Source organism: Oncorhynchus clarkii, chromosome 32, assembly GCF_045791955.1.
Source record: "Oncorhynchus clarkii lewisi isolate Uvic-CL-2024 chromosome 32, UVic_Ocla_1.0, whole genome shotgun sequence".
In the NCBI taxonomy this organism is placed as follows: domain Eukaryota; kingdom Metazoa; phylum Chordata; class Actinopteri; order Salmoniformes; family Salmonidae; genus Oncorhynchus; species Oncorhynchus clarkii.
The window spans coordinates 18,460,217-18,472,606 of record NC_092178.1 but is presented as its reverse complement, the minus strand read 5'-3'; the positions used below and the strand labels follow the sequence as shown (position 1 = coordinate 18,472,606).

General features: G+C 40.7%; 1 protein-coding gene across 1 annotated transcript in view; it reads right to left on the bottom strand.

The window, feature by feature from the left end:
- LOC139392422 (diacylglycerol O-acyltransferase 1-like) overlaps window positions 1–12,390 on the bottom strand; it is a 26,818-nt gene extending 14,428 nt beyond the window's left edge. Inside the window, exons 1-5 of the mRNA XM_071140399.1 lie at window positions 12,003–12,390; window positions 10,672–10,759; window positions 1,418–1,458; window positions 1,193–1,278; window positions 877–929 (exon numbers count right to left, since the gene is read on the bottom strand). Coding sequence (XP_070996500.1) covers window positions 877–929; window positions 1,193–1,278; window positions 1,418–1,458; window positions 10,672–10,759; window positions 12,003–12,229 — 495 coding nt within the window. The 5' untranslated portion in view covers window positions 12,230–12,390. The remainder of the gene's footprint in view (window positions 1–876; window positions 930–1,192; window positions 1,279–1,417; window positions 1,459–10,671; window positions 10,760–12,002) is intronic.

Genomic DNA, 12,390 nt, shown 5'->3' with positions numbered 1-12,390 from the left:
AAAACTAAATGTAATAATTTGTAGAAGGCTGTAACGTAACAAAATGTCGAAAAAGGGGTCTGAATACTTTCTGAATGCACTGTACATATACAGCCAATCAGCCAATTCCCCACAAGCGGGCTTCATTACAGACAGAAATACTCCTCAGTTTCATCAGATGTCCGGATGGCTGGTCTCAGATGATCCCGCAGGTGAAGATGCCGGATGTAGAGGTCCTGGTCTGGCTTGGTTACACGTGGTCTGTGGTTCAGAGATGGTTGGATATACTGCCAAATTCTTTTAAAAAATGATGTTGGAGGTGGCTAATAGTAGAGAAATTAACATTAAATTCTGTGGCTGTAGCTCTGTTGGACATTCCTGCAGCCAGCATGCCAATTGCATGCTTCCTCAACTTCAGACATCTGTGGCATTGTGTTGTGTGACAAACCACACATTTTAGAGTGGCCTTTTTGTCCCCAGCACAAGGTGCACCTGTGTAGTAATCATGCGGTTCAAAATCAGCTTCTGACACACCGGTCAGGTGGATGGATTACCTTGGCAAAGGAGATATGCTCACAAACAGGGATGTGAACAAATTTGTGCACAAAATTAGAGAAATAAGCTTTTTGTGTATATGGAATATTTCTGGGATTTCAGCTCATGAAACCAACACTTTACATGTTGCATTTACACACACACACACACACCTTTAAAAAAAAGCCACATTGGTTTTTATTAGGGGGGGAATGCTTGAAAAAAAAACCTATTTAACAGATGTCCCACACCATCTCTACCTAACAGGCGTCTGAAATACTTGTTCACAAGCAACAGAGAGATTAGTGAGATTTCACAGCACAGCATTCACATTAGTCCCAGACATTATGGCATGACACTCACCACTGATAGCCTCCGCTCCGTGTACAAAGCTGCCATTATGAACACGTTTGAAACTGAGGAAAAATAAACACATTAGATTCGGGTACTCCACAAAAGACAGCCGTGTAATATTCCTACAATATTGATTCCAAAATTAGTAAATTAAACCACTTGGTGGGAAAACAGTTGATGATATTTTAGTTGGTATAATGACTTGGGTTGCAAAGCAACCAAAACCAGACAATAAGACATTAAAATAAATAGATTTGGGAAGATGTACAACAATCACAATAGTAAGGCTAGCATGCCAAAGAGGAGAGCGGTTTAGTCTACATACCAATGATAAGGCAAGATGCAGGCCAGTTATATGGGTCTTTTAAGAACAGTGAAACCACTTGGATGGGGTCCACCAGTATCCCATATCTATCAGAGGAGGTAAAGAAGATATTGATGGATACTACTTTTACAAAAGAAGCTGTGGTCAAAATGAAAGGATCGGCAAATGATCATATTGAAGTTGACAGCCTAAGTGTTTTAGTTATTTAAAGCTGCAGATACTTACTTTATTAGATTCTCCAGGAAAAGGCGTGCATTGCACAAGACCTGCAACAGAAGAGATTTTGCAATCAGAAGTAAACATTTATACAAACAAAATTGTATGAAGGAGAAGACTGACCAGTGATCATTCATTATCAACACAGACAGACTGGTCACAGGTCAGTCTTCCGCCACGTTGATGTGAGCCATACACTACAAGTGCCGAGGCAGTCATTTTGACTGCATGTGAATTGTAATTTCAAATACATTTCTGCAATTTAAAAAGTCATACCCCCCTTTGTCCTCAATTTAAAAAAAAATCAATTTAACACATTTGTTTGACTTCCAATATCACAAATATAATGTGTTAAGCGGTTAGGGGGGGGGGGGGGGGTCAAAAATGACTATAATCCTCCTTGAGTCACATGCAGGTAAGACATTCTGATTTCACATAGTATCGGAAAGAGCAGATTAAGGTTTCCAAAACACACTTCACTTTGCCAAAGAACTTCCAATTTAAGAGATGAACTCCATTTCAAAATATCACTTTTTCTAAGAATAACCCCTGATCCTTGGCGCTCCACACTTTGGAATGTTGCAGTGAAAATGCCTGCCCATTGGCTTAGTAAGGGGAGGGTAAAGAGAGGCCCAGCAGTTTAAATGCTAATCTCAATGCTATAAAGGCTGATAAGAACAATCATCCATTCTGGCAACAGATAACCTAACCCTGGGGACCAACCCGCAACAGGCAGCTGTACATGACACAGTATATGTTCATAGCTTGCTTCTGTATTACAGCAAAAACAAACGAGATGAGGGATCAATCAAGGTGAAATATCTAGGCTAATCGTCCTTGTGTTTCTCACCATGCAGTGTTGTAGCTGTTATCTGTCTTTAGATTGGTTAGGATACACACAGGCTAGCTAGCACTTCCATTAAAGGTTTAATCTGATTTATATCCCCCTTTTGGAGCTTATACTGTATAATTAATTTCGATACCTATTGATTCTTGAATATAACTTATGAGTCTTGAACTTAGTTCAGCTGTCATACCTCATCAGAACCCAAAATATACATTTGTTTTACCCTATTGTTTGTAAAGAATGTAATTGTAAACCAACACCGTATAGCCTCAAAACATGGTTAAAACTATACATTTAATTTCATGGATGGTCAGTCCTTGCATCTATTGTCTGGTCTATGAATTTGAGAGTGGTTACATTTCTCTAGCCCTATCCCTGAGCTGTTTACAAAATCCGGTCCATAGACTAGCCTTGTGACACCATACTGATCTTGCAATAGCTCACATTGTTTCACTGAAGCTAAAATGTTAGCAGGCTATCCATAGACTATATCACAGCGGTCACTCACTGGTGGTGTCACGTTCAACTAAAGCTGACAGTCACACACAGAGACAACCCTGTTCCCGAAACCTTGGCCCTGGATAGTGGAGTCGTGCAGACCCTGTTTGAGTTCCAAACTGAAAATAGACATGCTGTTGTTGCCATATTAGAAAAAGAAAAGCATGAGTCAACCTACAAGCAGCATACCAGACAGACTGCTTCATTACAAGGTTAGGTTCGTTTCTGCAGCAGCAACTTCTTTACTACATTATTCAGAAGGGCTTGTTCAATTTGAGGAGCAACATATAAAAAACTAAATCATAATAATTGAACCGCTAAATTACTCCCATTTCTCCCAAACAATAATGATAGCTGTGGGTTACCTGTATGTTTCAGCCCCTTCAAAATATCAACCTAAAGCACACCAACATAGCTTAGCATCAATTATGCATGTAGCCAAAGGCTACCTAGCCTAACACACATGACCTGTAAGAGAGAAACTGCAATATTTATGGTCCATTGAAACAGTCTACATACTGTAGATATTGCCTAAGACCAGAGCCATTTATTGAAATAGGCAGCTCTGGTCAGGCCTACATGAAGCAGCACGTGCCGAGGAACCAACCCTTTCGAACTGGCTGGGCATCACAGTGACCGAAGAATATCCTTGGTGAGTCAGCAATGTAAAAGATAGCTACAGAGGGTCCGCCGTGTAACAGTTACATCTCTTTTCTAGCTCACATCCTCTAGCCAGCAACTTTCCACTTGAGTTTCAGACCCATTCATTAGCGGGTACAAAGAATGTAGGGATGATTCCCAGGGAATATGATGGGGGGGGGTCTGTTTGAATGTCATAGCGATCATGTTTCAAAGACTGGATTAATACCGGCTTTGGAAACTAAACTTCTCTCGCTCAGATGCTTTGAAGGCAATGGCAAGATTTTTCCTGCAGTCTCTCTTCAAAACAGAAAGAATTGGGTGTTTATTTTTAGTTATAATATATGAGATTCTGTCCATATTAATTTAATAAATTATCATATTAGAAATGCGTATTATTGGATGTTCTGCCAGAAAAATAAAATACCATTGAACTTCCATTAACACTTAAGTAGAACAGGAAATGTCTATCAGAGGAAGAAGACATTCTGAGTCCTCCATTTGACCTTACCCTGGGGGACAGAATTAACTGCAACACATCAACTGACAAATCAAACACTTGAATGCTCTGGCTACTGCCCACTCCATTACACATTGCCAGCAGCCTAGCATACCTGGCAGAACATGTCAATGACTTGAACCTTGCCTGTCTGAACAGTGCAAACTTAAATTGATCAAACTTCAGAGACTACATTAGGCTAAACCTAGGTAATATGGACCTCCAGTTTGTCTGGACATTTGTGCATGCCTGGTTTTGCTTGTCAACATACAGTAGGCTACAGCCTCCAGTAGGCCAGATGAACCAGATAAGGTGTACTAGTAAAAACAGGCAATGCTTGTAAGGTGACACAATGGAGAGATTCTTATCAGGTTCCTCTCAGTAAAAAGAAAGACGACACTTTAGTGTTAAAATGCCCACCACAAAGCTTAACTGCCAGAGTGCCAAGAGAGGAGTGGTGACCGTTTCTTTGACTGCTATAATATAAAGTGAAGTTTGACGTTTTTATAAAAACATCGAGAGCGATCAAGAAAGAGTGTGAAAGAGCACGAAGGAGAAAGAGTGATTGAATGACTTGGCTAGCCTTCACAGTTGAATGAGGCAAGCTGTGTGACACATGACCAAGATGCTTCAGCTCTCATTCAAAGTCCAAGTCTCTTCATAGTTCATAGAAAACTCCTCTCTCATAAGAAAATATAAGAGGGCCAGGGATAAAAGTTCTCTTATCAAACTGATTACTGTTTTGTTTGCCATGCACAGGCAGTGTGGATAAGATAAGTCAACAATGTTTACCATTTCTATTGAGACAGCTCTGAAGACATTAACACACCGTTGGGTTACTCATGATTCTCACTGTGTAGACAACAGCCCAAGAGAAACTGATATTTGCCTATCAATAAAACTAGCTATTGGCAGGAAAGCAAGGAATGTAGGCCTACTGAGAGACAGATAACCAACTACCCATCCACCCACAAAGCTGATCAGAGTTGAGTCTCCACAGATTTCCTCAAACAGGAGAGAAGTAATTGACAGAAGAGTATTCAATATTCTACAAATTGCAGTCTAAGTTCGAGAGTCTAAAAGGACAATGTGGGTTCATGCAGATTTATATCAGTGGCTCCAATATGGCTGATCAGTTGCCAGCAGCGTCACTGTATTCTCTACAATTTGCATAATCAACACATCCCCATAAAAAAAAAAAAAAAATCTGTCAGTTTAAACCAGAGATACAGTATCGGTTTTATTGCATTGGATGCATCTCAATCTATTCATGTCACACTTCAGCATCTACAGACACTGACAACAGATCAATAAAATAACCTTGTAATCTATGCCGAAAAGGGATATCGCTTATATTGTTTTTGCATTTTAGTCAACCCTAATCCTTTTCCTAACCCGCTGCGTAAATACTCCTAATCTGCTACGAAATGTCAAATATCAAGTTCATTTGACAAAAGCTGGATCCCTTCTTGCCGTGACCATGAAAAGAGACACATTGTATGACACAACGTCCATAAAAGCTTAGAGAACATTGTCCAAAGAAAATGGTGGTTATCATGCAATAACCCAATGATAATTTGTTGAGAACTTAATTCATAAGGAGGGAAAATGTATGGCCATTACAGCACATGACAAAGGCCTCAATGGGATAGGACAACCTGCTGTGTTGACTATTGGTTGTCCCAGCCCAGCAATATATGTAATATTTATATGAAACTAAAACCTGAATGAATTAAAACACCAAACACTTAAGTGCCATGAAGGTAAAGGTAACCCGAAGAAGTGATATTCTAACATCAGGAGTGCTTTTCATTTGTTTATGTACTTCTGTAGGTTCACCAACAGACCTCCATCAATACACCCATGTCAACTGGACTCCCACTGAAGATGAGCAGTGCTGCAGGAGCATCAGGTTCTACTTCTTTTCCAGATATGAAAAGGAGACATCCCTCAGCTGGTTGTCATATGCTGTGCTTTTGACTGAATTATTCTGTTGTGCCATTTGAGTATAGCACCTTCACATCATGACAAAAGTGCCCTATTAAACCCTATGCATATATCAAATGTAATTTGGAATGTTAAAGTACAGTATGTTTACAATAGTATTTTACACAATAGGCTATATTGTTGTACGGGTGAAATATTATTTTTTCATCTGCTTTGCGCCGACCAATTGAATAAATAATATTTCTTATAGCCCTACTATTTTCTTTTAAAATGTAAAACTAATTTTGCATAGACAATGTAATTGTGGTAGTCTTAGGCAAACCATTATCATAGTAGCACCTCCAAGTGCCACTCAGACCTTCTGGGAGAAAGGTATCTTGCATTGAATTTGGTAGTAGTTGTGTGTATGATTAAAGCTCTTGCTTCCATACATTTCACCACCTAGATTACAAGAGTTGGATTTGCAATAAACAATTTCATGTCAGCACAAGGCATGTACAACATCCAGTATAATGATTAGCCTCATATACTTTGTTCACTGGAATTGTTAAAAAAAAATTGAGAACATATAGCTAGCTGAACATTATGTAAACAATGTGTGAGCTAAGCTATTTTCTGCTTCATATGCACTATGTCAAGGGGTGCATTGCAAATGCCCATAAGGCCAATGCCATCATACTGTAGGCCAGTGGTTCCCAACACTGGTCCTCGAGTACCCCAACAGTACAGTTTATTGTAGCCCCGGACAAACACACCTGATTCAACAAAAATATGTGTTGGGGGTATTTAAGGACTGGAGTTGGGAATCACTGCTGTAGGTCTACGGCTGCATTGCATGCCATTATCAGCTGCAAAATGGGTCCACATGTCTGATGTCCTGAAAATTGTAACAATCAAATAAAACTAATTGAGAGCTTATGACTGAACAGCAAGATCATTTTCATTTGAGAATTACATCAAAGAAACAGACAAATGAGATTCCCCTTCCACTGTTTATTGCAGGATTGTGATTAAATCAACATAACGATTATTCAAGATGAACTCGTGTCTAAGTTCGAAACCATTTCAAAGTGTACAAGTAAGCTAACTCATATGTAAAGGTTAAACACTTTATTCACAAGTAGGCTATTATTATTAAAGCATCATTTCAGGTGAACAAAAAGTCAATACCAGAGGTGGCCAACCTCTCTCCACTGAATCACAAGGGAGCAGACTTCTGTTCCAGCCCAGCAATAGCACACTCGATTATTAAGTAATTAGGTTTGATACATTGAATCAGGTGTGTTAGTGCTGAGCTGGAACAGAAGCCACCAGCACACACAGCAGGGTTGGCCAGCGCCTGTCCAATATGTATGTTATGTATGTTCTTTTAAACTGTATTTCTGTTCACAAAATGTGCTAACATAGGTACACATATAGTATACAAGGATGTACCCTTATTCTCTTGGGACCTCTTCATCTGCAGACAGGGTTTGACAGCTCTGTATCTGAGGACAGAAAACATCAAAAGAAACAGACTGCATTATTCTCAAATTAAACAGCACTGAATATTATGTTACTATATCTCGGTCCTCAGTTTCCCGCTAGGGACTGGAACTGGAGAATATTTTCACAATGTGTTCTCTATCCAGAGTAGTCTACTATCCCTTCTCTGACAGCTGAAACTGCTAACTAATCCTTTCACCCTCTTCCATGGCTGTCATCCCCCTCTTCAAAGGGGGGGGGGGGGGGACACTCTTGACCCAAACTGCTACAAACCTATATTTATCCTACCCTGCCTTTCTAAGGTCTTCGAAAGCCAAGTCAACAAACAGATTACCAACCATTTCGAATCTCACCGTACCTTCTCTGCTATGCAATTTGGTTTCAGAGCTGGTCATGGGTGCACCTCAGCCACGCTCAAGGTCCTAAATGATATCTTAACCGCCATCGATAAGAAACATTACTGTGCAGCAGTATTCATTGATCTGGCCAAGGCTTTCGACTCCGTCAAATCACCACATCCTCATCGGCAGACTCGACAGCCTTGGTTTCTCAAATGATTGCCTCGCCTGGTTCACCAACTACTTCTCTGATAGAGTTCAGTGTGTCAAATCAGAGGGTCTGCTGTCCGGACCTCTGGCAGTCTATGGGGGTGCCACAGGGTTCAATTCTTGGACCGACTCTCCTCTGTATACATCAATGATGTCGCTCTTGCTGCTGGTGAGTCTCTGATCTACCTCTACACAGACACCATTCTGTATACTTCTGGCCCTTCTTTGGACACTGTTAACAACCCTCCAGGCAGGCTTCAATGCCATACAACTCTCCTTCCGTGGCCTCCAATTGCTCTTAAGTACAAGTAAAACTAAATGCATGCTCTTCAACCGATCGCTGCCTGCACCTGCCCGCCTGTCCAACATCACTACTCTGGACGGCTCTGACTTAGGAATGTGTAGTTGTCCACGTATTCTAGGTGTCTGGTTAGACTGTAAACTCTCCATCCAGACTCACATCAAACATATCCAATCCAAAGTTAAATCTAGAATTGGCGTCCTATTTCGCAACAAAGCATCCTTCACTCATGCTGCCAAACATACCCTTGTAAAACTGCCCACCCTACCAATCCTCGACTTCGGCGATGTCATTTACAAAATAGCCTCCAATACCCTACTCAATTAATTGGATGCAGTCTATCACAGTGCAATCCGTTGTGTCACCAAAGCCCCATATACTACCCACCATTGCGACCTGTTCGCTCTCGTTGGCTGGCCCTTACTTCATACGTCGCCAAACCCACTGGCTCCATGTCATCTACAAGACCCTGCTAGGTAAAGTCCCCCCTTATCTCAGCTCGCTGGTCACCATAGCATCACCCACTTGTAGCACACGCTCCAGCAGGTATATCTCTCTGGTCACCCACAAAACCAATTATTTCTTTGGCCGCCTCTTCTTCCAGTTCTCTGCTGCCAATGACTGGAACGAACTACAAAAATCTCTGAAACTGGAAACACTTATCTCCCTCACTAGCTTTAAGCACCAACTGTCAGAGCAGCTCACCGATTACTGCACCTGTACATAGCCCACCTATAATTTAGCCCAAACAACTACCTCTTTCCCTACTGTATTTATTTAGCTCCTTTGCACCCCATTATTTTTATTTCTACTTTGCACATTCTTCCACTGCAAATCTACCATTCCAGTGTTTTACTTGCTATATTGTATTTACTTTGCCACCATGGCCTTTTTTTGCCTTTACCTCCCTTATCTCACCTCATTTGCTCACATCGTATTTAGACTTGTTTATACTGTATTATTGACTGTATGTTTGTTTTACTCCATGTGTAACTCTGTCGTTGTATGTGTCGAACTGCTTTGCTTTATCTTGGCCAGGTCGCAATTGTAAATGAGAACTTGTTCTCAACTTGCCTACCTGGTTAAATAAAGGTGAAATAAAAATAAATAAAATAAAAATCTAGGTAGCTAACAAATGCATTGGAGTTACAGCGATACATACATCAAGATAGCTAGCTGGTGTGGGAACCTGTTTTACATTATAGCCAGTACCACATATATATACATATACATATATATATACATATACATATACATATACATACATATATTTATGATTAAATATTATCTGATGTTGGCTGTGTGAAGTATCTGCATTTGTGCACTTGAGCATAATCATGAGTGTAAACAACTGCTTGCTACATCTACTTGCCTGTTTGTGTACGTGTCTGACAAGAACTGAGTAACATGGTGTGACCTGCATGTTGCAAAACGGTAGATAACAGCCCAGCAGATGCTTTGTCCTTGTGTTTGTATGTAACAATATTGAGCACATGGTGTGACTTGCTGTATCTTTCAAAGTTGTGGTTAAGCAGGCATAGGGAGGGGTGGTCATCACAAGGTTTAACTGAGATGAAAAATTACTGAACAACACAATAGCAGGAACTGAGCAACTGTTATAACTAGGCTGCGATACCAGAACAGTAGGAATCTATACATCAACGGAGGGAGGACTCCAGGAAGCGCCAAGAGGCGGGGACCCGCCTGAGCACCTGCAATAAGCTGAGCAAGTTTAAACCACGCTCAGCCTCTACTGTGATAGGCCAACAGACGGGTTGGAACTATGTCTATCACAGTATAAGAACAACGGTTTACGTACATCCTGTCAGTTCTCTGTTCTGCCCTGCGTGGTATTACAGTGAGCCTGTATATACGAAAGTTGCATTTGCCATTTATTACTTAGCTAATAAAAAAATACATAGTATAAAATCGGTGACTCATTGTTATATTTATCCTGATACCAGATTTGAATTTACGCAACTCTAACACTGGTGATATTTAATTCACTTAGCTAACGTTACATGCTGTATAGCCAGCTAATGTTAGTAACTAGCGAACTTTACGTTAGCAGCTCATTTGAGTTAGCCTGCACACAGAGTTTATGTAGCAAGCTCTAGCTAGCTAGCAACACATCATTTTCAAAAAATATTTACTTACTTTAATAGGTTCTTCCACTGCCTCCATTTTCTGGGTCCTTAGAAAAACTAAATAGGCAATCTTCCTGAAGTTTCCTGTGGTAGCAAAAAATAGCCAGCCATCCAACTGACTGACTTGTCTTCCAACATGGTGCGATAGCTAGGTGATTTGTGACGCAACTTCAAGCCCGCTACAGCAGTAAGCCCAAAAAGGATTAATTAATTAGGATATTTTTGATACTTCAATAAAAATAAAATAGCAAAATTATCCTTGGTATGAATTTCTTAAAACAAACCCACATAGCCTAGTATAATTATTAATGATCAAATCTTACAACAAAAAATAAATCAGACTAGCACCTACCAGCATGACCACACACCAGTTGAGGATGCCTCTATAGTTACTGTAGCCACTGGCTGAGCTGAGCAGGGACTCCTGGAGGACATGGCAGCTGAAGAGACAGTAATAAGGATATACAGTATTAGATACAACTAATTAACTTCAGTTAAAAAAAACAAAAACAAAAAAAACGGCTCATTGGCCGGTGCACAGCGACAATCCTCTACTCCAACCTAATAAGTGGGCACCCGAGTGGCGCAGGGGTCACTACAGTCCCTGGTTAGAATCCAGGCTGCATCACATCCGGCCGTGATTGGGAGTCCCATAGGGCAGCACACAATTGGGGGGGGGGGGGGTAGACCGTCATTGTAAATAAGAATTTGTTCTTCACTGACTTGCCTAGTTAAATAAAGGTTACATAGAAATGTAAAAAAGTTAAGTGTTAGTTTGTATGTGTGTGTGGGGGGTAAAGCAGAAGACATCACGAATGGTTTCAAAATATATATATATAAAAAATAAAAAAAAAAGGCTTAAAAACAGGTCTACGGCGAGCATATTGTTGATTATAGAATTGACATTGCTTTAGGGGGGAAATTATAATGTCCATAATTCATTGCATCATTTGTCACAGATATTTCCTGGCAGTAGGCTTATATCTGAGATTTAATTTCCCAAAACACTGGATATTGCACTTCGAGCTTTGGGATAGTAAACTTTGTTAGGACTTTGGCAATTCCCAGAAGGCCAAGGACACTGGTTGTGAAAACTGGAGTAAAGGGGGTTTGTTTGGTATTGCGAAACCAGAAGACACCTCGCAGTGGAAGTGATAGGCCTACACAAAACAAGCCCATACTTGAGGATCACTGAAGTGTACAGCCACAGTTGCACTAGTCTAGCACATTTAAAATTTACTGCAGCATAACTAGTTACCTGATCTGCAAAGGTAACCTATGGACATTTGGCCTAGATTTCTTGCAAACATATAAGCAAAGGAATCATACATGTTGTAAGTGAACCTATGAAAGATTAGTCCTATTATGAGGAACCTGCAGCTTGTATTATGAGTAACGTGCACCTAAAGTTTAGAAAACATTTCAGGGCTGCATGTAACTTTGCGGTTAAGAGCTTTGGGTCAGTAACCGAAAAGTTGCTGGTTCGAATTCCTGAGCCGACTAGTTGAAAAATCTGTCGATGTGCCCTTGAACAAAGCACTTAACCCCAATTGCTCCTGTACATTTCTCTGGATAAGAGCGTCTACTAAATGACAAAAATATAATTCTAACAAAAGAGGAGTGACAGCTGTAAATTAAAGACATCTGAGCTGAGCGCACAAAAAGCCTTGCGTTATGTCTTACCTAAATCTTTCGCTGGTTTTGCTCCTCTCCTTGCGTGGTGTAGTGACCGGCTCGTGCACCCGTTTTTCCTCCTTCACTTTCCGGTTGCTGTGGCTCGGTTGGCTTGAAGTTTTTTCCCCTGCGCTGCCGTTGGCTTGTTTAGAATTGGCACCCGCTGGCGTAGCGCAGATGGTGGTTCTCCTTGTTCTGCGTGTCATCATGGGGACTCTATCGTTTCTGTCACCCATTTTTTAAATTTGAAGCATTCAACCGTACCTTGCTAGAATTGAACTAGACGTTTCTCCCTCGAGCCTCTGCTGTAAAGTCCAGCCCGACATGCTGTCGAGGAGAAGGTTGTAGTCCCAGTTATAAACCTCAACATTATTTTGATTGAGGAGGGAGGAGCAAT